The 27,071-nt window shown below is 48.9% G+C and overlaps 2 protein-coding genes across 4 annotated transcripts; one reads left to right on the top strand and one right to left on the bottom strand.

Annotated features, from left to right (window-relative positions):
• Window positions 1-357: 357 nt before the first annotated feature.
• On the top strand, window positions 358-7,365 carry RFC2 (replication factor C subunit 2). The gene is made up of 11 exons (XM_027445959.3): window positions 358-560; window positions 1,141-1,210; window positions 1,866-1,907; window positions 2,291-2,397; window positions 3,534-3,635; window positions 4,205-4,305; window positions 4,751-4,908; window positions 5,272-5,337; window positions 5,843-5,923; window positions 6,290-6,403; window positions 7,066-7,365. Exons 1-11 carry the CDS (start codon window positions 454-456, stop codon window positions 7,174-7,176), a joined length of 1,059 nt encoding a protein of 352 aa, XP_027301760.2. The 5' UTR covers window positions 358-453; the 3' UTR covers window positions 7,177-7,365.
• Window positions 7,366-10,764: 3,399 nt separating this feature from the next.
• On the bottom strand, window positions 10,765-26,592 carry LAT2 (linker for activation of T cells family member 2). 3 transcript variants are annotated; one of them, XM_027445962.3, is made up of 14 exons: window positions 23,405-26,592; window positions 20,547-20,668; window positions 18,813-18,918; window positions 18,543-18,582; window positions 17,494-17,537; window positions 16,654-16,714; window positions 16,033-16,076; window positions 15,649-15,687; window positions 15,447-15,477; window positions 15,304-15,359; window positions 14,553-14,618; window positions 14,130-14,192; window positions 13,679-13,766; window positions 10,765-11,601 (listed from the first exon to the last, which is right to left on the bottom strand). In XM_027445962.3, exons 3-14 carry the CDS (start codon window positions 18,898-18,900, stop codon window positions 11,583-11,585), a joined length of 639 nt encoding a protein of 212 aa, XP_027301763.2. In that variant the 5' UTR covers window positions 18,901-18,918; window positions 20,547-20,668; window positions 23,405-26,592; the 3' UTR covers window positions 10,765-11,582. The 3 variants fall into 3 exon arrangements, with proteins under 3 accessions (XP_027301763.2, XP_005027404.3, XP_021133106.3); XM_005027347.6 differs by lacking the exon at window positions 20,547-20,668; XM_021277431.4 differs by lacking the exon at window positions 20,547-20,668 and having other exon boundaries at window positions 13,679-13,763.
• Between the last annotated feature and the right edge of the window lie 479 nt (window positions 26,593-27,071).

Genomic DNA, 27,071 nt, shown 5'->3' with positions numbered 1-27,071 from the left:
TACCGCTACGTGAATTTGAACATTCACAGAACTGCACCTAATAACACGGTATTTTGTGGTGTGTCTTTTATTGTTCTCATTTTATAGGGGGAAACAAACGTGGTTAGATGAAAAAGAAACAAAGGCTTATTCTCCTGAGGTGCGAATCCAGTAGCGTTTTTATTAAACAACTCAACATGTCCTTGAGGGGGGACACACAGCTTTGACACAACATGTCACAGAGGGGGGACACTCCAGAAGAGCCGAGGGCTCTGCCTGCCCCCATGGAGCCCCCAGCCCACCCCAGGCACCCCCCGGAGCTGCCGGAGCCCCGCTCCCGGCCACTGAGCGCCCACCCCCGGGAGGCCGGGGCAGGATCCGCTCCGCCCTACGAGGCGGGCCCGCAGCGCGTTCCTCCCCTCAGGCAGGCGGCGGGAAGACGGGCTCGGGCCCGCTGCAGCCGCCACCGCCGCGATGGAGGCGGAGGAGGCGGAGAAGGCCGGGGCCCAGGGCGAGAAGCGGGGACCCGCCGACGCCCCGGGGCCCGCTCCCGCCGCCGGCGGCCATTACGAGCTGCCCTGGTGAGGCCTGAGGGGGCCGCGGGGCGCGGGGCGGTGGGGAAAATGGAGCCGGGCGGTGGGCGGGAGGAAGGGCCGAGCGGCGCGGCCATTGGTGGAGAGCGGGGCGCGGGGCGGGACTAGGCGTGCAGGAGCCAATGGGAAGAGGCGGGGGGCGGGGCGAGCCGTGGGCGGGAAGAAAGGGGGCTCGCGCCGCGCTGTCGCCTCGCTTCACCTCAGGGGCGGCTGTGAGGGGGCTGGGGTCGGGGGGAGCCGTGCATGGGGCGAGCCCAGGGGATCCGGCCCCTGCCTCCCCTCGGCGGCTGGCTGCGAGGTGCTCACCGCGGGTGGGATGCGAGAAACCCCCGCTCAGCCCTGCGGGGCCCAGCCCGGGCGAGATCTGGCCCGGTGCCTCCCCTGTCAGCCCTGTTCTGTCAGGCTGAGGCGTGAAGGCGAACCCCAGGCGGTTGTGGTGTTTTCGTCCTTTCTATGCTGGTCAAAATAAAACAACCTGAACTTAAATGTAGTGTGAGCCTCCTTTTCCAGCAGTGTAAAGCGCTATGAAAGTTTGGCCATGTGTGTCTGAAGTGTTTTACTTCTACAGGGTGGAAAAATACAGACCCATGAAACTGTGTGAAATAGTTGGAAATGAAGATACGGTGAGCAGGTTGGAGGTGTGTAGCTGTTGCTTTATTTTTTGATGGGTTAGCTCAAAAAAACATTTTGCACAGAGCCACAGACCAGTAGAGCTCTACTTGAGCATGTGGACAAAAAACTTTATGATTTACTTAAGAAATGACAAGTTTTTGGATATAATAGAGCAATGTCCTAAAGAAACAGGCCTTCTTTGAATTGGGATGTTGCTTAAATTGGCCCAGCTATGATACAACTGTAAAAATGGGTACCTGTTATATTGTTTCAGTGAGTAAGTATAGTTTATATTACTACAGAAGGAAACAGAAACACCACTTTTTTTCTCTGGAAGAAAAATATTTTCCATGACAAATTAATTTGTAAAAGCAGCATTTGCTAGCAGAATGTTTACACTAGCAAATATATCTTTAAAGCAAATAGAAGGGAAAGAGTAAAGACCTGTGAGATTCAGTACTTTAACGTTTTTCCATATTATTCTAGGAACTGACTTAACAGTTCAACTGAAAAACATAAAAGCAGCAATGTGTTTTTTTTTTTTTTTTTAAAAAAAGAAAGAAACCAGGAGGGAAGAAAATAAATGGTAGCTCTGTTACTCATGATTAAAATAGAATAGAATTGGATACTATTTCTTCCTACCATTTTCTTATATGTATACTTTTAATTATTCTTTCTTAGGTCTTTGCAAAAGAGGGGAATGTACCAAACATTATCATTGCTGTAAGTATTGCCGTGTGGTATCTCACTGTTGTGGGTCCTGGCTTCTGAGACACAGCAGCCTCGCGGTATCTGTTTGCATCGTACCTGAGCGTACGGGTAACAATGATGTCGATTGTATGGTTACAGAGCAGTATTTTCAGCAGAATATACAAGAAGTAAACTACCTTCTGTTACTCAAGTACTGAAAACTAACTTGCCCCTCAGGTGCTAATCGAGTGTGTCTTATGCTTCTCCGCTGTTGCAGGCAAGATGCTGAAGACGACTTTTAGACCTATGTTCTCTCTGCGCTTCCTCCGTTGCAGCTGTTTCATGACTGGGGAGCATTGTAGAGCGTACAGCTTAGAAAATGGCATTAAACTTATCAGCAATTGTTGCATTTCTAGGGTCCCCCAGGAACAGGTAAAACCACCAGTATCCTCTGCTTGGCTCGTGCTCTGCTTGGTCCTGCTTTAAAGGATGCTGTTTTGGAGCTGAATGCCTCAAATGACAGGTGAGAGTGAACAAACCTGGTCAAACTTTTAACGAAGAAGCAAGTATCCATTTTTATTTTTAGTTGAACTCAGTTCTGCTTGATAGGTTTAATGTTTTAGTAGGGCTTCTAGTACTTACTTTAATGTAGTTTTTCCAACTCAAAGGCAATTTTTGGTGTCCAACTAGCAACATAGATATTATCACCTGATGTTTTATATCTAGATAGGTACTTTCACACACACACAAATATAAACGGAGTGCAGAATACATAACAGTACTGTCTTCTCAAATTTACTTTGAAGAGTTATGCTTCCTGCATTCATGAAGATCCTGAGAAAAGGTGAATGAGTTGTTTATAATGAAACTCATCAGTACTTAGGAGAAAAAGTGAAGTGATAGAAATTAAGAGTAAGGACAGTTGGGATTAAAACTGTAGGATATGGGTATTAGGTATAGAGAGGACACTGACTCTTCTCTGAGGATCAGGCACTAAAGGCTGATTATATTTCCCAAGCTCTGTAGCAGACCCTGTCCTGATGTATTCTAGGGACATTTTGGGGAGGGTTCAAGAGTACAGTGCTTTGTACCTGCCTTTTGAATTCTGTAGTTCTATAACTGATAGTACAGCATTCGTTTTCTACACTGAACAAAAAGTAAAATCCTTCACTTTTAAAAGTTAATACTTCAGTGGGACTCAGTCTAGGAAGGTATCCGTGTTGTGCTAATATGGTGAAATCTGTCCAGATGTTTTTCTTAAACTGTCTTGATCTATGCCCAGGTTTATTGGTACGGCTCTGTGAAGTACTGGCAAAGTAGCAGTGCAGACTTAAACAGTTCTGCCCTTGTTCGCTTATTACTCCTACCGTTTGCCAAACATAAGTGCTTTTGTGGCAGTAAAGCTAATGACAGAAGCTGTTAAATTGCTTTTTTCAAAACCTCCAAAAAGGAGGGGGATTGGTATTTAAATCCGACTCTGGTTGGCCGTCTGGCTACCAGCACAGCTTCACAACAATTACACTGGCACAGCTGATGGAACGGAAACAAACAGCACAGGAATGGGGAGCACAGGAGCCCTTCAGCCACTGTGTCTGCCGAATAAAATCCATTGTGTAATTTCACCCAACTGATCATAAGTGACTTGAATTATTGTTCCAGAGGCATTGACGTTGTGAGAAACAAAATCAAAATGTTTGCCCAGCAAAAGGTCACGCTTCCAAAAGGCCGGCATAAAATAATCATCCTTGATGAAGCAGACAGGTACGTTGTGTTTTTTTTTTTTTTATTATTTCAGCTACCGTGTGAAATCTTTTTTATCTGTTCTCTGTCTGCAGAGTTGCTGTCTTGGACAGTATTAGATGTTTCTATCAGGTTATCAAAACAATTTAGGAGGAAACAAATGGGTACTGAACAGTGCTTTTAGAAGATTCGTCACATCACGTAGAGATCATTGCTTCAAAGTTGATGCTGAATATTGGGTTGAAACACTTCAGGATTCAGCTTGATCTAATATTAGCATCTTCCAGTTTACTGGCTGATGCAAATGGGACATTCTCCTCTACCTGCATGTAATTAAAAGTATTTTTCAGAGTATTAATGATTTAATTTTGTGTGTTAATTTTATGGAGGCCTCAGCGATTATCTGTGTTGTAGGGTGATCTGTTCACATGCCTAGCAAAAGCTGCCTAGCTTACCAAGCCAGAATACCAAGTAATTTACAAAGCACTGTCTAATATCAGTAAGTCTGAAGCTTGTCTAAAAATAATTATTAGGCTGCAGCTATAAGTCAGTGAAGGGTAAAATCTGTCCTAACTCCTTTTCTCTTTCAGCATGACAGATGGAGCACAGCAAGCACTGAGAAGAACAATGGAAATTTATTCCAAAACAACACGCTTTGCACTCGCATGCAATGCCTCTGACAAAATCATAGGTAAGGTGCTGCTAGTCCCTGGGTGTTTTAGTTAAACTCTCCCCATACTGCTGAGTACTTTCAAAGCAGTTTTCAGAAATACCTTGAGCCTGCTCATTGCAAGAAGCCCTGGTACTTCTGAAAACTCAAACCATCTGAACATCCAGCTAATAAAAGAAGAGCGTGTTTACGTAGCCAGTGAACCTTCTGAACAGCTGTTTTTAATGGATAGAGCTGTGCATGACTGCAGAAGCAGATTTCTTTGGGCTTAATCTCCATCCAGCTCTGCTACAGTTTATGATATTGGTGTATTGTTAACTGGATGTTGAACCCCTTTTATTGTCTTGCTTTCTGAAACACAATCAGAAGTCAGAAAGAGCTGGCCTGTAGGCTAACACACTGTAGAGCTTTAGACTACCCTTGTTTAGCAATAGTTAAAATGCTAATTACGCATCTCTGTCCTCAGAACCTATTCAATCTCGGTGCGCAGTGCTGCGGTACACCAAGCTGACGGATTCGCAAATCCTTGCGAGGCTACTGAAAATTGTTGAGAAAGAGGATGTGCCATATACAGATGATGGGTTGGAAGCCATTATCTTCACAGCCCAAGGAGATATGAGACAGGTAGAAGGGGGAAGGCAATGAAACAAAGGCTTCTGCTTAAAGCAAAAAAGTTTGAATTGCTGCTCTCAAGGATGTATCTTTGGAGAGATAAGGAAAAGGGGATGTGATCTGTGGCACAAGAGTAACTAAACTGCTTGTATTTGCAAGGTTTTAAAGTGGATCTGCTCCTTAAAAGCAAATTGCTGGAAATCAGATGCTGAATTTCTGGGAGAAAATAATGTCTGCATGCATTTACAGTTTATTCTGTTGCCTAACTGAAAACTTCATTTTTGGTGTAATTTCCCCAAAAATGTATTTCCTCCTGAGGAGAGGAGCCAGAAGCACTTCCAAAAATGACTGAAGTCTTTGTTTTTCTTTTTGCAGGCATTAAACAACTTACAGTCCACATATTCTGGGTTTGGCTTTATAAACAGTGAAAATGTCTTTAAGGTTAGTAATGCTGTAAAACAGTAAAGCTGGAAGTCTAACACTGTCTAACTACGTGAGACCTTCCTTCAGGTATATGAGACATTGAAAGTCTTTACCCGTTTGCAGACCATGCTATGTATGTAGCTATGTAGCAGGTATGCACACTTCTTTTGACTAATACCTTTTGAAAAGGCAGAGAGTTCTTCAGTCCCAAGCAGCTCATCTGAGGCTTTCTGACTTTCCATCTCTCTCAAAGCACATGGATCACCTAACTGCTGGGAAATTTCACAGTGATAACTTGAATCTTACTTGTGTTCTCATGTAGTGCTATTGAGTGCACTGTGGTAGGATAGCTACATGTATGTTATCAGAGAAGTCATATTACTTACAATGTAATCAATCTAATTTGGATTGTAAGATGTGTCTGATTCAGTATTTCAGCTGTACAGAAACTTGGTGAAAATACTTGGGGCTTTAATATGGGATGTTCTAGTATTCTAAAGTGTAATATTTCTCTTTGATACAGGTATGTGACGAGCCTCATCCTCTGCTTGTGAAAGAAATGATACAGCACTGCATAAATGCAAATATTGATGAAGCATACAAGGTTGGCTTTCGTGGGTTTTGTCTCTGCAGACACCTTTTATTTAAAGAACGCCTGCACTGAAGAATTTGGTGTACATTACTCTTTAGAATAAGGGCAAAACCATGTATATGAATTAATAAATTAAGTCCCGTTTTTATCCAGCAGTTTGTTCAGATGAATAATCCATCAAGCCAAAAGAAAAAGGGGGGGGGGGGGGGGGGAGAACAAATAGTTTTGAAATTACTTGCTAAACAGAATTGATGTTAAATTGCTGGATAAGTAGTACATATATTTTCACTAGCTGTATACAGCTGTCCCAAAACCAAATGTACTTCACTCACCTGCTAGGTTTTGCAGATAAACAAGGGATTATTCTTTCTTGCACAGATTCTTGCTCACCTGTGGAGACTTGGATACTCTCCAGAAGATGTGATTGGTAATATCTTCCGTGTGTGCAAAACCTTTCAAATGCCCGAATATCTGAAACTGGAATTTATCAAGGTCAGTGTTTCAGTGATGGATTAATAACAAATATAATGCTGGCTGAACTTACTATTTCTATCAAAGCCTCTAAAAGTTCCTTAAGAACTTTCTTGAAGAGCATACTAGATTCTAGTCCAATGGATAGTAAAATATTAAATGATTTTAACAGCCAGTTGACAAATGGTGAACTGGTATAATGGAATCACTCTTAAGATTTAAAACCTGTCCTCAGATACAAGCACCGTGCTCCTTACACAAAAAAAATACGGGGAAGCACAGACTTCAATTACAAAAATATATACATAAAAATTGATCTAATTGGTCTACATGGGAATGTAATATTCTTGCCAAAAAATGTTGTTTTTTTTTTTTTTTTTATCTTTACGTGACTCTGAAGATAGTTTCTAGATAGCACAAGCACCGTGCTCCTTACACAAAAAAAATACGGGGAAGCACAGACTTCAATTACAAAAATAAATAAAAATTGATCTAATTGGTCTACATGGGAATGTAATATTCTTGCCAAAAAATGTTTTTTTTTTTTTTTTTTTTATCTTTACGTGACTCCGAAGATAGTTTCTTAGCAGTAAGGGATATGTTCTATTTAGAGGAGTGTTATTAGTCACACCATACAGACTGTGGGAAAAAAACAGAAGGTTTGACAACGTTTTCCTCATCAGGAAATTGGCTACACGCACATGAAAATAGCAGAAGGTGTGAACTCGCTTTTGCAAATGGCCGGACTGTTGGCCAGGCTGTGTCAGAAGACGGCAGCCCCTGCAGCAAGTTAGATACCCGATCAAGCTGAAACCCCTCTTCTGGAAGGTGAAGACATGCAAGGTCGGCAGCTGTGTGTGTGTCTTGAATTCTGTCCCCCTGGTTTTGCTAAATCCCAGAAAAATAACCAGATTCTATTGTAAAATAACTTGTATTTTTTTTTTTATTTGATCAATAAAGCTTTGAAATCTTTAACCCAGGAACTTCTGCCTGTTGTGTAATTGAGGTAGAAAGGACTGTGGCAGGCCAGAAAGGAGAAGCAATAAGGTCTCTCTAGTACTCAGCAAAAATGCTCGTGGGTAATGATACCAAGACCTAACAGCAGGAGAGACAAAATATCAATCCCCTTGTTAGTGATTACACCTTATGATTGATCAAGAGTTGTGGTCTCACTGAGACCAAGAAAAAACTTTTGCACAGACAGAGCCGTGGCTGAGTTACAATCGAGGCATGCTGTGGAGGTGCCATTTCTGGGTGCTCTTCATGTGCTGGGACGAGGAAGGTGTTTCCACCAAACATGTACGGAAGAAATATACATTTCTTGATGATGCCAGCTATTTATTTTGGACACTCCACCTGTAATCTTTAAAAAAAAAAATACACCAAGTTCTGGGACACTCTGCATTTGTGTTCTTTGTTTTTGCTTGTCCAGGTTAGGTAATATTTTACAGTAATTTCAACATACCAAAAAACTACAGCATCATGATTTCCTCTCTGCTTAGATTTGGAAACCACCCCACAAGTGCAGAAGAGCAATAAAGTGTGAAATGCAGAAACAAATATAAATTAAGTTTGACCACCTCCATATCAGGTGTCAGATATATTTCTGTAAGCAGAGCTCTTAACGAAGCATGTTGTTACAGCAGTCAAACAAAACACGGTAGGAGCACAAGCTACTGGTGCCTGCTCTTCTCCCTGCCCCTTGTGTTGAAGATACCACCCCCAGCAGCCAGTTGCCCAAACCACATTGTTTCAGCACCAAATTCACCTCTGCAGGCAGCTTCAGTCTAAGGACCAACCCCAGCACTGGTTACACCCTCCTTTTGTCCAACTCAGCCACAGGGGTGAGGAGTTTCAGCAGCAAGGGCTGGCAGCATTGTAAGTTGTGCCATCAGAGCTCTGCAGCCCCTCTGACAGAGCTTTAAGACAACCCTTTTTTTAACTCAAAGTGCAGGAAAGCAAGATAATCGACAGCTAAAGCACAGGCATGTTTGAGGTTGCTCCTGAATGGAATAAAGGAAGCAGTTCTTGGAATAATGGACGCAATACTCCAAAGTACATTCTTCTTTCACTAGATTTTAGCCCGACTGGGGTGAGTTTGGTTCCGAGTTACTGAATTGTTAACACTAGCACAAACACTGCTAAATATATAACAATGCACTAAGATGATTAAGCCACTGAGTCCTTTACAGACACATCATCGCTTTTGTTTGCCAAAGCTTAAATAAGACACATTATTTAAACACTAGACTGATTTTCCCTCGTCTGTACATCACAGACAGCCTGCTCTGCCTTCTCCTAGTTAAATATGTTCACTGCTGAATAGAAAGAAGAGGTGTTACAGTGGCAGCTTCATAAAATAACAAATGTCGTATTAGCAGGATTCATAAGGCTGTCCCTTGCCCCAGCAGACACACCTACCTGCGTGTTGTGTGGTTTGCTGTCAGTGCCAGTGAAAGTGAGAAACTTGGAGGATCACAGGTCCTGATCCTACCTGCTAAGTGCTTTTCTTTGTGACAATACTCAACAGCTGCTTTTCATCTCCAATTTGGAGCTGATTCGCTCCTGAGCTAATCCTCTGCAGCACTGGGAGGATTTCCTTTTGCTCACCTTTCCCTGTAAGAGGAGTAGCAGCAGTCTGAGAGGCCAGCAGTGCAGCCTGTTCTCACGTATTTAACTGCTCACTGCCTCTGAGTGCAGAGCTGCTGCTCCCAGTAGCCAGTGAAGGCTCCCCGGTCCATTTGCGATAGCTGTACCAGCAGTGCCAAAACTGCATTTAATGTGTCTTCTGCATTGAAAACAGGAAGCGCGTTGCTCACTTGGCTGCCTACCTAACGTGAGGAAAAAGAGCTGTATGTACCCATGGGAGATGTCGATTCTCCTTGAATTATTGTCAGGCAACGCAGGAGCCGACAGTTTTGGTTTAGCACCAGAAATAATCCTTGTGCACCTAAAAAAGAGTCCTGAGAGCACAGCAGGTCAGTGAACACGCATGTACGTCCTCACAAAAAACCCGAAGTCTTTCAGAACAAGACTAGAAGCGTTGATGAAACTTACTGTAAGAGTCCCTGGACATCTTCCAGCACAATGAGATCACTGCCTGAAAAGTACTTCAGGAGCTTTACAGAGCTAAGGAAGGATTTACCCCTCTCTGCAGCTGGCTGTTCTGGAGAGCTGAAGGAGGGCAATTTGCTCAGTGTCAGTAAGGCGAGGGAACAGGCTGCACATCTAGCTACTGCTTACACACTGCAGCTTTCAGAGTCTAGCAGCGAAGGAACCTCATGCCAGGAGAATAAAACTGGTCTGAGCTGCCTCCCTGCTTAGCGAGGAGAGCGGTGAACCTTGTGTTTTAGTGTTTTGGCTCACCTAACAGCTAGAACTTTCTGGGAGTCCTTTAGCTGGATCTATTGCTGCCTGCCAAAGGATCTTTTACTGCTGATAAACGGGTCTTAAGTGCTTAATGTCTCCCTCTGGTTGTGAGATGAACCACAAATAGGTGCAACATCACTGAAAGTGGAGCTCGCACCTTCCCTCCAGCAGATCTTGCAAAATCTTATCTGTAGCACTTCATGAAAAGTGGGAGCTTCTTCAGGTGCTGAATTAGTCACCAAGGACGGCAGCTTCGTGGCCCAGCATGGGCCAGATGCTCTGTGTCAGCAGCAAGGGGCTCTCCTCACCTCCTTGCCTGTCTGCAAGGCTGTGCAGAGCCAGCACAGGCTGTGGCTGTCACCGTGTCTGCTCCAGGCGCTCTGGGATGCCAGCACGTTCCTCCTCTCTGTGGTCAGTGTCCCCCACTCACACAAACTTTTTGCAGGGCATTTAAACATCAGGAAACAAGAGGGCACGAGCAGAAGCTGAACTGGGAGGGGTAAGTAGGGCTGATAGCTCTGCCTGGGGAAGCTCCTGAAGCGCGCTATTTTCTCTGCTGGAAAAGCCCTGCGGGAGCAGGAGTAAATGCACTTGTAGGAGGTAGAAGTAAAGCTTCCAAGCCAAACACCAAACCACCTGCTATTTCAGCTACACGAGCAGTGGCCCCACGCTCTCAGCAATTCTGCTAAAAATACAGCCGAGACATTTGCAGCAGGAAGCACCTGACATCCCCTTCTCCTACTCCAGGGCTCACTCGCCCTTAGCTCCTCTTCTCATTCTTACCAGTCCTGGAGACGAGTGCCGTGGGCCTCTGCCCTTCTTGAAGCATGGTTTTCCAAACCAATTTTGAGGAACGAGGCTTTGTGGAGCTCTGTTTTCTCCCAGCAGGATCCTGCACACCATTCGGTGTCATTTCTACACGTGCTCCCATCTCAGCCTGTCTCGCTCGATCACAAAGACAACGCACACATCATAGCAAACCGTAATAAAACGCCAGATTTGCTTTGGAGGATTTTCAATTTTAATAAATAAGTGCTATGACAGAGCCAAATCTAGACATGAGGGCTCAAGAGACAAGGGTTATGTTTCAGAACTGATGTTCCTATGGCAAATCTGAAGGACCAGTGCAATTTCTGAGGCTGACGGCAGTGGATCGGACCTTGTCAGTTGTTGCAGTGCCTTTGTATCGTTATAAAACAGATAACGAAACACAAGGAGAACTGCCACAGACACTGGGAATTACGAGCTGTGAATAAGATGAGGATTTAATCCTCTTTAGTCCTTAGCTTTTGTGAACAGTTTGGTATCTCATTTAGCTCCAGAGAACCACTGCTGCCGTAAAAGCAACCTCTGCCTTGCCAGTTCCTCTCCTGTAGGAAACAGCTTCTGCAGGAGAGCAGAGGAACTAAATCAGAACATAATCCCCGCGTTCGAATGCCATCGTGCATGAGTCAGCCTGACAAATTAAGTAGTTGGCTGCATTACCGCTCAGCAATTTAAAGATTCATTTCATGCTTGACAGGAGAAAACATTGCACAGAGTAGCTGTCCTCCCTCCAGCAGACGTGCAGGGAAGTGAGAGGATAACGAGCTCGTGGCGTGCCCGAGGGAGCCGCTGAAGGGGTCGGCCAGGCTTCACTGCCAGGCAGAGCGCTCCCTCCAACGCACGTCTGCAGCTGGACTTCAAGCAGAGCCTTTCCTCCTCTCAGCGGCACCAGTTCCACATGATCTTGGGCACAATCTGGAGAAGATTTCACTGCGGGATCGAAGACTCCTCCTTCCCTATGTACATGCTGGCTGGGTGTGCCCTTACAGCTCGGCGTAGGGCTCCTTCAGACTTTACGCAGTTTGCTAAAAAGAGGAAAGGGAAAACAGTGAGTCCACTGACTTTTAGTCCCCACTTTCACCTTCTTAGCCCTGCTGCCTGTTGCATTTCCTTCCCAGGCAGGGAAGCAGACCCCTGAAGCACTGCAGAATGTGTAGATCTGGGCAGCAGCCCCAGAGCAGAGAGCACAGCGGGGCCGGCTGCCCATTTCTGAACCCATCCTCCCTCAGTGGCAGACCCATTGTGGCTGGGCATGGGGATTGCATAGCACAGCTCTGCTAGCAAAATCTGTAATGGAGGCATTGTTATAATGGCAAAAAGTGCATCGTCAAGTTTAATTTACTGACAGAGCCACCAGAAGTAATTTACACATGGTAGCATTCTGCCAGGGCTTATGATCGGAGGTCTTCCCAGAAAATCTGCATCACCAGGACTCCTCAGGACAGCAATCCCTCCCTCTTCTTGCTTCCCAGCGCTCCTCATCACATCTAGGGGTCTATTTGTGGTAGCCCTGGTGCTGCTGTGATTGTTGCTCTCCACAGAATCAGGAGGGTCATTACAGGAGCTGTGGTAAAGGTTTTGGGCATCTCTCAGCCCTGTTTGTTCCTCTCCCATCTCCAGGTGAGGCGGGCACTGTCCCGTTACAAACAGCAGATGGAGCAGCCTGGTGTGCCCAGTGCTGTGTAGACGTCAGCAGAGCAAAAAGCAGGAGGTCTGCTGTGACTAATGCACAGCTGTAATCCCTTCAGCCCTGAAATTTCTCCGTGGAAGAGGAATAAATGCAGAATGCTTATAGAAGTCACCATTACAGCCCTTTCATTTATTTCAGGGATAACCTGGCTTGCTTCCTTCCCTGCAGACACTCAGCTGTCGTGGTGCCTGGCTATTCCGTAACCACCTTCCAAAAGGCAAACAAAGCGAGCTCTGCAGCCCTCTCTGAAGCAGCCCATTGCTACAGCACAATCTCGGTTCACCCCAGCTCAAGCAAAAGGGAGGTGCTGAGCACGTTGCTCACACCGGGGCTCATGCAGGCAGCTGGCGTGGTGTTAAACCACAACACACAGGTGCTGTCCCCGTCCCGGCAGAGATGCTGGGCCGCGGGTCCCCACGCCAGGTGTGCAGCAGACCCAGCTGTATTTGCTGCCGGCCGCACCACGTGCGTGTGCTGTTGGGATGAGACCCGAGTGACACACGGCAAAGTCCTTGGCCAAAAAGCACAACCTGCCTGGGCACAGCACCCCGCCAGCAGTGGTTGTAAGAGCAAATGCTGCTGAGGATGGGCTGCTGAGGTTCAAACAAATGCTGCAACACTAAGAACAGGGCGTCTGGGCTTTGGATGGTGATGGCAAGCCTTAAATACTTTGCATGGTTTCAAAAAAATCCCATCTGGGGTCGGCCTGCTGCTGGCACCTGCAGTCTGTGGGTGCCACTTGGCACAGGGACGATCCCACTGGGTCCTGCAGGTGCTCGGAGAGCAAAAACCCAGCAGGGAGTGATACTGGTCCCAGTACCTGTCCCAGCTGGGCTCCAGTCCCGAGCAGGGTGACCAGCACTGCACGCTGTAGAGACACCACAGGCTCATACATGAGCACGGTGATGGTTGTGGGTTTTTTAACCCTTTCCCAGCAACCCACATCCACTCCCCTGCCTTTCTGATCTCTGCTGATGGCTCAGCTGCCATTTACTGCAGACTCCCCACGAGGGCTGCGGGAGCCCGTTTGGGGCCACAAACCAGCCCCCGTCATGGTGCTTGGTGTCTCTGGGGCTGGTTTTCTTCCGTACTGACACTGTATTTTGTCACCCACTCGCTCAGAGCTGCAGGAAGACTGCAGGGTGCTCTGCGCATGCTTTTGGCTTTTAATTGCCTCCAGAAACTCGGTATCAGCAGCTACCGGGTTGCTGCTGAGCGCAGAGCAGAGCGTGCAGCACCAGCCGGGGCTCCAGGGGACCCCTCGCTGTGCTCTGCCCCCACACTGCACAAACCAGCGGGGTCTGGGGGTCCTGCCTGCAGCACGCAGCCTGAAACTGCTCAGAATTGGTTTCACAACCCAAACACAGTCCTCCCTTTCCTAAATATGTTCATCAAGTGTTTGCTCTCCTTACCTTTGCTTTGACAGCAGGGTGGGGTCCGACGCAGGGTTGGTGTTAACGTAGTCCGGCTCCTCGTCCTGGCTGTCTATGTACAGCGCTGCTAACGAAGAAGGAAAGCACCCATCATTAACTGGGATAATTTGGAAACACCCACCATATGCACTGCATTTTTGGCCAGCACGGTTAGCCCTCAGCATTGACACATTTTTGTAGCCAGGCTAAGAAACCTCACATCACAGCGTCAGGGTTTCAGAGGGGCTTCGAGATGGGCCGAGCCGTGGTGGCCTTGCAAGCACTGGGAATGCCCTGTTCCACATCCATATGTAAAACTGCCACATGTACACAGCAGTTTGCACGCTTAGATGTTCATCATGGATGAAAAAACATCCCAAAATGAGTGTGGTGTAGCACAGCAGGCACCCCACCCACGAGCCCAGTCCATAGGCAGCTGCTGAGGACATACCCGCACTTTGCTCGCTTTTCCAGGCGTGTATCGCCGGGCTGTTCTCGTAGTCATCCACGTCATCTGTGAGCAAGCAGAGTTTGGACAGGACAATGCTGAACAGTGAGCAGGCTAAAAGCAGACCCTGGAAACCCCCTCCCAGTGCCACCACAGGCTGGTGACACTGCCTCAGCCAGCTCCCAGCCCTGGTTCCTGCAGGCACGGACGGGCTTGGGGCAGCCCCACGCTCCTGCCTCCCCTCATCGCTCCACACAGTGGCGTGGGCAGTGCCAAAGGAAAGTGAAACAGCTTCATTTTGTGATTGTGACAGCCCAGGACGGAAGCCCAAAGCCCCTGTGGTCCAGCGCCTTGTGCTGGCAGCAATGAGCAACCCGAGCTGGGGACTAAACCGCGATGAATCTCGGCACGAAGTGCTGCACGTACCCAGCCCGGAGCCACACGTGTCCCCAATGAAGACATTCTGGTAGGAATGGGAGTCCTCCTCTTTGGCTGGCAGAGAGAAGAAAGGGGGAAAAAGGGTGCAGGGAAGCTGGAGCAGTGAGGGAAGGGCACAGCCCCCACTGGGCTTTGTGCTTTGCTGTCAGCTGCCTGCAGGAGAGGGCTGTTGGCCACAAAACCTGCCATAGACTAAAAAGTGTCGGTTTGGGGGACAGCTTGTGCAGGTCAGCTCTCTGGATGTGCCTGTGGGCAGCTGAGCTACACAAGGTTTTGTGTTTTTTTTTGGAATAAGGTACTTTTTTTGGTAAATAATATTTTTTTTTCTTTTTTTTTTCTTTTTTTTTCCTCTTCCCCTCAATCTCTTTAAATAAAAAATAGGATTTGCATTCTGAAGTTCATTTCAGGTAACAGACTGATGCCCAAGCCAGCACCGTGAAACGCTGAGTGCCCAGGGAGGCAAGAATGTCTCACGGATGCAATATTTGCCTGGAAAAGGTGCCTTTGAATGGAGCAGTGTGTTTTGCTGTACCTTCACTCCCTGTCCCCATAAGCCAAGCACACAAAACATTCGAAGCCCTCCTTTTGGTGCAAGGCACCCCCTGGACTGTGCCTGCCTCAGGCCAAATGGTGATGGGGCAGCGAAGTGGAGAGGGGCAGTGCTGTGGGCTCCCTACAACCACAGGGCAGCCAGCACACCATGCTGGAGGCTGTGGTGGTGCTCACATAGAGACCTTACCTTTGGGTGAGGTGAAGCACTTGGCATGCTCATAGAAATCCACAGGGATGGGCTCCCTGCAAGAAGGAAAACCTCGCTCAGCCGTGGCTGCTCAGGGAGGCCCATGGCCCTCCGAGCAGTGGTGAGCAACTGCGGTCACTTACACGTAGGCAGCGTCCTCGCACAGGTAGTCCTCTGCAAGCACAAGGGATTTCCTGTTAGCACACTGGTTGCATAAACTCAAAACCCCAACATTTTCCAAGCCTGGCTATAGCAGATGGCCCTGGCAGACAGCAAGCCCCCAAACCCACCTGATGCCCACTGTGAGCCACCCCAAGCCCCCGAAGCCACCCACGTGGCACGTACCTGTCAGGAAGTTCTGGTACCGGGGCTCGGTCCTGCTATCTGGGATAAAACACAGGGAGATGTTATGGGGGGACACGGGCAGGGGACACCCAGCACTGGCTGCACAGACAGCACAGACACAGCGGGAACAGCTGGGGGCAGATTTTGGATTATCCAGCTCCACGGCTCTAAGCAGAACCAGCAAGACAGCAAATCAGCCTGGATTTACCCTCGGATCCAGTTCTTATTGAGCGTCCCCGTGTAGACACAAAGGGAGCTCCCTGCTATGTAACCAAGCACAGATTCACTACATCCCCACCCAGGATTTCTGTGGCTGGTCTGTCCCCACTGCCAGGTGGGCACGGAGCCCACCGAGCAGGCAGGCGTCCCGGCAGAGATACTCACCAATGCCAAAGGGACGGGAGGCACTGAGCTCCTCGTGGGCTTTCCTGAAAGAGAGCGAGCACTGTGTGAGTCTGCAGGTGCCGCTGGGCTAATGCGTTGTTTGTAGCTGGGGCTTGCAGGAGAAGGGAGCTAAATCCTCAGCTCTGAGCAAACCGCAGGAAAACCTCTGTCCGTGAAACCCCCTTGTCTGTTTGCAACAGGAAATGCATCGAGCTGGCGGGTTTGGGGTGAAACCCCAAGGTGGGGATGACCACGCCTGGGTAGTGCAGCAATTGCTGCCCTGCTTCCTGGGGCGCTGGTGGTGGGCAGGAGGGGATCTCTTATGTCAAACTGCTTCGAAGCAAAGAACAGCAGGTTCTTTTTTGTGGTGTACCTGTTACAGACTACCACGGCCCGTTTCCTTGGGTTTGACTTCAATACTACGAGTAAGATGCAGGTGGACTGAAGAAAATCCAGAAAAAGACTAAACCCACGACTGACCAGCAAGCACAACCCAAGCCTCACTTACAAGGCACGGCACCCAGTCCCAAATCCTCGGCATTCTCATACGTTGGGTAAACTTCATCCAAGCTTGCCTCTACAGCTAGGTTATGCCTTGTTGTGTGTTTTTTTGTTACCTACCTTGCTATTGTGAAGTTTTCAGGTTCCTTAATCTGGTCTAGCCTTCGCGTTACAGCTAGCACTAAGAACAAAACGAGATGTTAATGACAAGGGCAGCAGATCTTACAGCACGAGCATGGAGCATCCAACACAGTGAATTCCCCAGTATTAGCAAGCGTTTCTCTAACGTGCCCTGAAACAGCTTCCAAATTGTTCCTCAAGGGCACACCAAGGCCCAAACGGGAAGCGAGTAGAGAGAAACGCGCTGCCTGTGCAGGCAGCAGAGCTAGCAAACACATCAGAGGAAGCCACAATCCTAATCGCTGCCTTATTTCCTATTCTCCCCCAAACACGCTCAATTTGGGGGCCTGTTGCGTGCTCAGCACCCTTTCTGCCCAGCCGAGCTGCACCGACGGGCCCTCAGCTTTAGCTGGGATGGTGAGGACACTCGCTGCGGCCTAGTGGGACAGGGCCGGGCAGGGCCGGTGACATTTTCTGCAGCCCTGCCAGCGGCTCGGTCAGGGTAGAAACCAAAAGGTCAGCACGCAACCAGCCCCACCGCAGGAAGCAGCAAGAGGGCGATGACGGATGAGTCACTGCTATCGCTCGGGGCTCCCCCCCGGCGCCAGCAGCGTGCTGTCAGGGGCCCAAACCTCCTGCGCTTCCATGGTTTTAGTGATCTGTTCTCAATGGAAACGGAGGTTTTTGTCAGAGTTTGGAATCCACACGCCCAGAAGTGCCTGAGGAGGCTTCCACACTGCCAGCGGCTGCCTGGCTTTGTGGTCACCTTTTTATTTTCACACAGCCTCACCCTGTGCCCGCAGAGCCCCCACCCCGTGCCCCTGCAAGGGCAGTACTCACTGGAGTGGGACCGAATCACCTCAAAGGTCTGCTGGCTTCCGAGCCTGGAAAAGACAGAGGCACCACGTCAGCTGAACCGTGGGGTGCACGACACGGAAAATAGACCCGGTGCTGCAGACCACACAGACCCGAGGTGGCCCTGAGGCCATTCTTCCCCTCCGCCTCCCTTGGGGCCTCCTCCGTGTGGGCCTCCGCAGCAGAGATGTGCTTGAGGCCCGTGGGCAGCGCAGCCGACACCAGCCCAGGGAAAGACCCAGGGGTGAGGAAGATGTCGTTGGGGACACCATGAGCCCGAAATCCAGGCACAAATCCAACTGAATCCAGGCACAAATTCCAACAAGCCAGGACAACAGCGCAGGTGGGACAGAGCCATCAGTGGCTCACGCGTCGCTCCCTGAAGGACACAAAGCCCCGCTGCCGGGCAGCCTGGCCTCTGACAGAGCCCCTTCGCACCATGCTCGCTCCTTTATCAAAGGTTAAAAAAGTGGTGGCTTTTTTTTTTTTTTATAATATCATTTAGCTGTGGTTTGTCTGTTAGCGAAGGAAATAAGGGGGTGTGCGCGTGCATGGTCGTGTTTCCTTCGCTGTTCGAGCTGCAGCTGTGGGGGCTGGCTCTGGCATGCGTCCCCACCAGCACCGGCCTGTGGAGCCATGCGTCTCTCCCTGTCCCATCCATGACAGGACAAGGCAGGGATGTGCCCTTCCTATTTTTCCAGACATTTTTCCACTGGGTTACTGACTCAGGGGCCTCGTGGGCACAGCTTCATTTCGGGTTGTTCCTTGTGACGGCGTTCCCCCTTTACTGGGGCACGCTGCCTTGTGCACTGCCGGCAGCAGAGCTGGGGTACAGATATATAGAAGATACAGAACATGTTCATAAATATAGTTAAATAATAAATATATATATGTATGTATTATTTCATGTGAGGTCCAGATATCGGAGGAGCACTGCCCAGCTGGTGGATGTGCAGGGCATGCAGTGGGGCTGGGTCTGGCCAGGGTCTCCCAAGCAGTTTTGGGGAGAAACATTATGTCAAAAGGCAACTTACTGATTTGTCTGCTTGTTCTGCTTCTTCTCTCGCTTTGTACCTGAAAGTAAAGAAAGAAAGCTCTTACAAAAGGGTGACGCAGGCCTTTGAGATCAGAAAGGGAAGGACTGCTGAAACGCATTCAGGAAACTCTTTGTGGGGACCCCAGCCCCATCCTGCAGCCTCCCAAGCCGCGGGCACCCAGCACCCCCCCATGCTGAGGGGACACCCCAGAAGGAAAGCACCCTCCCGGCCAGCCCCGGGGTCCCCGTGCCCACAGCAGCACCTTACCGGAGAGCTGGCACCTGACGCAGGCGCTGACGGCCGCCCCGAGCAGCATCAGCGCGGCGGCCGCCCACAGCAGCTCCAGCTGTGCCATGGCCCCACGGTGTCCGGCCTGCAACACAGTCCCGAGAGCGACCCGTGAGCCCCCATAACGCCGGACCTCTCTGCTCTGCTTCTGGCAGAACCACTGCCGGCGATGCACCTGCTCGTCCCCTCCTTTCCACACCCGGTGACTCCACGAGCCACAGCCACACACTTATTCAATAATCACCACGATACGGCTTCAGTTTCTCCCTTTGAAACACAAACCTACACATACCACAGAAAGCAGCCTGCTGGGACTGGGACTGATCACTTTGCCCATTCCTGTTCCCCAGGGCCAGATTTTCTTTACCCACAGATTTTTTTCCCCCCTAAATCTTCCTCTTTAGCCCCTAGTGCTGGACACATTACACCTCGCTGGAGGCCAGAAACTCGCTGCACTGCCAGGTGGGAAGTTTCCCTGCTGCCTAACCTGAATCTCCCATATCACAGTTCAAGTCTGGATGGTGTTGTTATGGCTGGATAGGTAGGGTGAAAAAATATGTCTATATTTCATATGGAAAGCAACAGATGGATTCCACCCTGCTCAGCACCTTCTGCCTCCACTTGCGTAAAGGAGTAAATGCCATTTCTTTCCCCAAACTGCCAGTCACAGTGACCCCCGACTCACACAAATGAAACCCCAAAGTGTCTCGCACAAAAGAAAACCCAAAGGCCTCCCCATGCAGCGGCCACACATCTCTTGGTATTGCACAGACGTCCTCCCGTGCATACCAGTCTCGGCTGAGGACGCTGGTGGGAGGTTTGCGATCCGACAGTGGGAACCCCAGTCCTGTACCAGCAGCCTAATGACCAGGGCATGGTGTGAGTTGTGGTGGTGCTGATTATTATTATTATTATTATTATTATTATTATTGGCAGTTTTGGGGGTGTTTTTCTCTGTCTCTTTCTCTCTCTCTCTCTTTTTTTTTTTTTTTTAAGGTAAGGCAAAGCTGAAAGAGCCCAACAGCACTGACCTAATTCGTGCCTTTGTAGGGCAGGTCACCATCTCCCTTCTAGCGGTGGTTTTACTTCTACAGCGGTCAGTAACGTAACAAAACCGGCCACTTCCCGAAACTATCTCTCTCTGGGAACTAGGACTGCTCGCAGGGGCTGCTGAACGGGCACTGCACAGGCTTCCGCTCAGTGTCCCCGCCAGCACTGATGACAAGCACGGCCCCAGCCTGGAGGTTATTTGCATTCAGCAAAAGCACAAGTTGATGAAAATCCATTCTTTTTGTTACAGAACCTCCTCTCATAAGGCATGAAATATCTCCTTGGTGCTGTACTGGAAATGCATTGTGAACCTGCAGGGCTTGCTACCACTTCAGGGAGTTCACAGCGGGTCCAACAATGCCACGTTTTGCTGCAAGTATTTACTTAAGCACTTGTGTCAAGCAGCTTTAATTCCCCAAATAAACCAGATGCCTTCAAAAAAATTTTTTTTTTTTTTTTTTTTAAAAAAAAAAGACCAAGTGAGAGCAGGATTTCTGGGGTTCTGCCCAGGTGGGGAGCTCAGACAGAGTGGGCACTGCTCCTCCCCTCTGCTGCCCAGCACCGTGGTGCCAAGGCAAGAAATCACACGTCTGTGCTGGAAAGGAGCTGATAGGAGAGGGTGATGAACACGTTTATGACAAGCAGAAGGTTGGAGGCACTTACTCACTGCTGGCGGGTTATAAATAAGTTATCTGGAAGGCTGAACGTGCTTTCCCCGCTGTCTGCCTTGGGGAAATGGGCGAGGAGAATAAATAGGCTCGAGCCAGCGTGGTCTGTGATGAGGCCTGAGCATAAGAGAAAGATGCAGAGTGAAGGGCCTGCTGAGCGGGCTCGCTTTCAATGAGCTAAACTCAAGCATGTAGAAAAAAACCTTCTGAAGAGTTTCAGATCTTTAGAAGTAAAATTCAGAGAGGGAAGGTACAGCCCGTTCTGTGTATACACACATCCCTTTTCTTTTTGTGCGTTTGTCTCCTTTTTAGCACTGGCAGAAGTTTTTCCTCACAGGAAGAAGCTGGTGCCGGTGGCACCTCCCTCAGCAGGCAATGCCCACGGCCCTGAGAGCAGCACCCAGAATAAATAAATGAATGAATGTGGGCAATGAATTGCAGCACCCAGAGAAAATAAATGAAGCGTGGCCAGAGCTAAAATCCCTGCAGCACGCCCGTCTGAGCAGGGCATCTCCTCTCATGTCCTTGGCTATGTCTAGCAATGAAACAAGCTTTTTTTAATTTTATTTTTTTTTAATGGGAAGAAGAAAATGACTTGCAAAAGGTCCTGCCGTGTGTACAGTAAGTTGTCTCACCTGGGCTGCTGGGGCAGGAGGTTTCTAGCCCTACCCGGAGGGTTTCTTTCACCCAGCAGTGAGAGTTACAAGATGGTCCCCAAAAACGGGGCCACCATCACCAGCCCCGGGAGGAGAGCTGGTTTCTGCAGGGAGGGCTGGAAGGCTGCTGGTTTTACGTCTGCTGAAGTCCCACAGACATTCACTGTCAGTCTGTCTGGGACAGAAACACCCAAGTGCGAAATGCTATTTAACTTTAAAAGACAACACTGGTGTGACCATGAGAGGGTATAAGCAGAACGTGCACAGTCTAGATATAAAATCCCTGATTGCCAGAGGGGTGGCAAGTCTGGGGCAGCTTTCCTGGAGCAGCATGAGGGGTGAGAAGCTTACTTAATTACCCTTTAAGAGTACTTAAACTTTTTGCCAAAAATGCAGAAGAGCGAGGAGAGCGTTGATGTGGCACAGTTCAAGTGATTTTTTTATCCTTTCAGATCATTTCTGATGAAATCATTTTCGGCTCTTTGCAGATACCAAGCCCACCCTGTAAGTTTTCACTGCAAGATAAAGACTGAAAATGCTGCTTTAGGTCATAAACTAAACCTATCTGTAAAAATGCCCCAAAAAGCAAATATCAAACAGCCTTCCCTACCCTCCTGAAAGTTAGTTTCATGGTCTTCAATTTGCAATAAATTAAGACTAATTCAGACTGATTGGATGAGTCACTGGCACGAACTATAACGCGGAGAGATTATTTAAAAACTCGCTGTGTGAAATGTGGAACATGGACTTATCGAACAGATGCAATATTCAGCTTGACCCAGTGGCTCTAACATTTCTAAGAAAAGAAACGCGACTTTCTGTTTGTCTACGTTGCACAGATTGCCACAGAAAGTCCCATCCACTTAGAAACTGAAGTCTCAGACCAAAGGAAGCTCCTGTGGTTGGAACCACTTCAATGACCAGTGCTGAGCCTTCAGGCAAGCTCCTTCCAGAGGTCTGCATGCCCCATTTTCTACCTGATTTGATGCCAGTGTCATTTTTTCTTGAGAAAACTGCTGTGGTACAGATACGATCTGTTTTTGTACAGCTATTCAAGTAGAGCATGCTTTATTTGATGCCAGGAGAGCGGGAGGCACATCTCAGTAGGACACAGGACAAGAGGGACAACTGAATTGATAAATGAACTCCCGAATAGACGAGCACTTTATAAAATGCTTTTAAAAGCCTCAGCTGGAAAATACAGCACAAAATCCTAATCACATGCATGCACGTCAGCATAAGGACGAATTCCATGGAAATATCTTGTAACTGTCCCTAATTTTCCATGGTTTGGGCAGCATTGAGCCATGCAACGCCCTTCCCTGCAGAGTCCGGGGGGATGCAAGATAGGCACCGAAGATACAGGGAATTTGTGTGCCTGGAAGTACCCCTATGTAACAAGCACTCCTATTTACCCCCGAGTAATGAACATGAGCTGATATCAGCCAGGATTATCCCACAATTATCCCCAGTTTTCCTAACGAGTCTACCTCACAGCCCCCATTACGCTGAACATTGATCACAAGAGAAAACTGATGCAAGGACAAAGAGCTATTTTCTGGCTGGGGTTAGTTATTTCAAGCACTAATACAGAGTAAAATAAACACATTCATAAGGTGCCAGTTAGCCCTAAAACATGGAAAATCCAAAAACTGTAGTGAAAATCAGCTGTTTTATGGGATTGGGCTGTGGAGGGGAAGACGTGGTGGGGTGCAGCGGTCCCAGAAGCGGGAGTCCAAAGCAGGACCGGACACATCCGTGGGGATGGCAGCTCAGCACGGTCTGCTCGTGCTATGGGGACCCCAAAATGCCCAGAATATTTTAGTAGAAACAAATGCGGAAGGAACACAGTTTAAAAAAGCTACCCTGCCATCAGCAGAGGGGAAAAGGAGATGTAAAAAATAATGGCGTAAAACAGGCAAACCGGATTGCACGTGGTGGGCTCTCATCTTGAGGGGTCTAAATGCTGCGGAGGGGTTTTATTTGGCACTTATCCTACCTCGGAGCTCATCAGATGGTGGTCATGAGCAGCAGCGGGGAGTAACACAGCGTGTTTCAGAGAAATCTGGCAGGGGCAACCCCAAACCTTAGCTAAAACACTCACTGAGCTCCAGCCTGGGATCTGCGAGCTCACCGCGCCGTCGGGACCACCTGCGTGTCCCCAAAGCCTGGGTGCCACCCGCCCGTCCCAGCTCACCTGCAGCCTCAGCCGGCCGTCCCCATGCGTCCCAGCTCCTCACGCGCCTCCGAGTGCCGGTTCCTCCGAGGAGAGGATCGTTAGCCAGCTGCTGGTTTCCTGTCACCATCTGAATCATTAACCCCAACATCCGCCGCCGGCCGCCGGTCAGCCCCTCTCCGGCTCACGGGAGCCCCACGGGCGGTGCTCGCACAGAGCCACCTCTCGCAGAAGCCGTTCAGATCCTCAGGGGGAGAGGAAGAGGCTCGGGTGAGAGCCACGCACGCTGACAGAGCCCTCGAGCTCCAGATTTGGCTGATGCCCCTCAAACATTCAACGCCCGCAGTCGTTTCCCCTCTAGCAAAGAGCCTCGGGACAATCATCGCTGCGCTGAGCGTTACTTGCGGCAGGCGCTGCCTGACAAAGCTTGGAAGAGGCGAGCTAAGTTGGAAGCCTTCTCTCAGGTTTTACAGACAGGATGAGCCTTGGAAGGGCAGCGCAGAGCCGGAGGGCACTGCTGCTAGCAGCCAGACTGGCAGCCCCACCGAGACCCGTTCTGCCCGGCAGTAAGAACAAAACCTTGTCTCGTGCTCCAGCAGTGGCAGCGTGCAGATGGTGAGCACAAACGCACTGCACTGATAAAAAAACAGTAAAACAACCCCAAAACAGTAGCTTATGATTTTCTTTTGCACTTGAAAAGACTAAGGAGGGGTTATGAATAAGGGCTCGGGGGTAACTGCTGGCCTGAAGCCCTGACGTGGTGCAGGGACACGAATCCTGCTCTAAGAATAGGACGTGCACGCGGCAGCCCCGCGTATTTATAGCTGGCAGAGTGCAACAGCCAGCCCGGCACACGTTTTACAACTGCAAACAAAACGCCTCACGCCACCTCTCACCAGGGCACTACATACATACGGGCATGCAAATCGTTCAGCCAAGGGAAATTTTGTTGTATTTAAATGAGCCGGGGCGCCCTCGAGATGCTGCAGCCAGTGAGCTGCAACCTTCCCTCTCCCTCTCTCCCCCAGAAGGGAACTCTTCTATCACGAAAATGATAAAATAATCATCTGCTCACAGCGTCCGCAACTCCGGGATGGGAACTTTGCTATCAGGCTGTCAGAGGAAACATTGCTCTGCCAAGACAGTTAACCACCGTCTGCGCCTATGCGCTCATATTTAGATTTTATCTACTCCGATTCTAACCAGAGGTGCAAAAATAAAGGGCTCCCATGTGAAATCCAGGCATGGATCAAAAAACTCAGTGCGTGGGGGCTGAACCAGAGGCCAGAAGAGCGAGAGCCAGCTGTGAATGGCTTGTAGGGCGTACGCGTGGCTCTGTGCACGGGATGCAAACTGCACCACCTCCCACTGCTGGTCCAGCTGCTACGAAATGGGCTTTTCTGGCAGAGCTCACAGCTATGAAGTAGTTTATTACGTGTTTTTTAGCAGCATTTGTCTACTTAAACATAAGCAGCTGACAGAAGCTTTAAAAAAATGTTGCTTATAGCAAAACCGTTGCTCTGACTATGCTGGGGACGATTACAGTTCTCCTTTTTCATATCAGAAGAAGTTTATTATTTTATTAGGAACAACCAGTGCTAAAAAGAGACCCTTTACTTGCCCGCAGCCTCTCTGATCCGCCCCACAGCTTCAGAGATGACTCAGTGCCTCCGCAGGGACCTTACCAAGGCTGGCACGGGCTGGAGCAAAGGCACCTCGTGCTGGGCGCCCATAGTCCCGGCTGCCCAGCCCCTGCAGGGCAGGTAAAAGCCACTGCAGTGCCCGAGGAGCGGCACGGTTAGCGAGGAGGATCGGCCATACGAGGCAGTGGGGTCACCTCGAGTATGTTACAGCAGCCCTTGGGTCGAGCGACACCCTTTGAGGACGTCAGTCCCTCCACAAGGCTGATCGTGCCCTTTTCTCGCCTTACTCAGCAAGGCAGATGGCTACACAGACACCACTTCCCGTCCATCTTTATGTTTTTTAGATATATATTTTATATTTCTCACCAGAAGCGCTTCAGCGTCAGAGCCCTCGCTCCATGTGGCCACCAACACAGCCACAAGTTCTCCTCCTGAACATCAAACTCTGCTCATGTTGGTATCAGGCTCCACGCAGTGCCTGACACTTTCGCAATCCCCGTGGCACATCCGTACCCGCTGCTAGAAACCATTTCTGGCCTGGTAAAAGGCCAAAGAAGGGCGCAACACGCTTTTATCTGCTGCAGTAACTGATGGGAAACACATTACAATTCCATCTTTGTCCTTTCAAAGCTGCCCCATTTCAGCTCCTGTCTTTCCCATGTGAGCACATTTACCTTCAGTCCGTTTTACCAATGAACCCAACTCTATTTTTTTTCCCCCTCCTTCTGCTACCCAGCTGCAGAAAGATCTCTTGGGGCCCAGAGAGGCCGTGGGAAGGCAGCTTCTGGCTCCAGCTTACCTGCTGAATGCCCTGGGGGCCAGGTGACATCCTCTGGTAAAGGTGGGGTCTGATCACCAGCTGCATTTGCTGGAGCTAACAGCTAATGCTGGTCAGAGAAACTGTGATTAGAAAAAAAAAATCTAAATCTGGCCTTTCTGCAGAGACACGCTTAAAGTTCTGAGGAAAGTTTTGCAAGCTCCAACAGGATCTTTCTCCTGGGGCTCATAAATTTTGCAAGTAGATTACCAGTGACACTGTGAGAGACCTGCACACAGATCAACCCCCCCTGCAAGCTCTGGGACCAGAGCAAGCACATCTCACCCCGACCACAAGTTACTTGAGTTTTTGCCAAGTTTTCATGGCAGCTTTAACGAAAAATCACGTCTTGGAGGAAATTCTCTGACTTGCTAACGGAGCGCACACGTTTTTGTGAAGCCCAAGAACCGTCTTTCCTCTGAGCTACAGTTTGAGCACTTCCCCAGCTAAAGGGGAAGTGGCACCTCCCACCCTGCCCCAGCTGCACGCCCCACTGCAAATTGATCTCACCGAGCCGAAACTGAAAGCAGCTCTGTTACAGCCGAAGATACGAGCTGCTACCACCCAGTGGAAAGAAAGCTCACAGCTAGGGTTTCCAGATGCTTTACGCATTTTGGCCAAGTAAGACTTGAAAGGACTAATTCTGCGCCTCCCTATGGTGCTGTAAAGCTTCTTCCCGTTCTTATCCTGCTCGGTTCATCCTTGCTGACACAATAATTCTTATATTTGAACACAAAAACCTAGAAGGTTTGAATGCTTTTATTTAATTTTTTACAGCAATATAAATTTTACAGATTCGTTACAGTACAGATTTTGCCGGGGTTCATAGAGGTACTTGGTGATTTTTTTGGTTTATTTAAAGGAAAGAGGCGGGTCTTGGGAGCACGGTGACATGAACAAAACAATCTCATAGTAGGAGGCAAATCCCTGCCGTGCTGAACACTAACCTGGCTGCGACCTACCGGGCAGAAAGGTGGCAACCAGCAGTGTTCCCAGCAACGACACCAACCCTGGGATACTCTAAGAGCTTTGCACAAGAATTCGTGAGCTTACAGGTAAGCAGGTTGTTTCTGTAACAGCGCTGAAGATCCTTAAAGCCCTTGGACAGCTTTTTCTGCAAAAGGGACAGAAATGAGGGAAGCCGGTGTTAAAATTAGCCTGCCGCTGGGCAGGCAGTGCCATGTAACAGTTATTGCAGCTGTGGAAAAGGAAACTGTGAAATACTTCA

This window comes from Anas platyrhynchos, chromosome 20, assembly GCF_047663525.1.
Source record: "Anas platyrhynchos isolate ZD024472 breed Pekin duck chromosome 20, IASCAAS_PekinDuck_T2T, whole genome shotgun sequence".
In the NCBI taxonomy this organism is placed as follows: Eukaryota; Metazoa; Chordata; class Aves; order Anseriformes; family Anatidae; genus Anas; species Anas platyrhynchos.
Note: the sequence above shows the minus strand (reverse complement) of the source record. Positions and strands in the feature narration are given on the sequence as shown.

Excerpts from the sequence above, each read along its gene's own strand:
- RFC2 (XM_027445959.3), top strand. The coding sequence starts at position 454 with ATGGAGGCGGAGGAGGCGGAGAAGGCCGGGGCCCAGGGCGAGAAGCGG. Across the intron at positions 1,211-1,865 it reads ATACGGTGAGCAGGTTGGAG|GTCTTTGCAAAAGAGGGGAA; the intron begins GTGTGTAGCTGT and ends ATTCTTTCTTAG. Across the intron at positions 2,398-3,533 it reads CTGAATGCCTCAAATGACAG|AGGCATTGACGTTGTGAGAA; the intron begins GTGAGAGTGAAC and ends TTATTGTTCCAG.
- LAT2 (XM_027445962.3), bottom strand. The coding sequence starts at position 18,900 with ATGGCACAGCTGGAGCTGCTGTGGGCGGCCGCCGCGCTGATGCTGCTC. Across the intron at positions 17,538-18,542 it reads CAGAACAAGCAGACAAATCA|GCTCGGAAGCCAGCAGACCT; the intron begins GTAAGTTGCCTT and ends TGTCTTTTCCAG. Across the intron at positions 14,193-14,552 it reads CACGTGTGGCTCCGGGCTGG|ATGACGTGGATGACTACGAG; the intron begins GTACGTGCAGCA and ends GCTTGCTCACAG.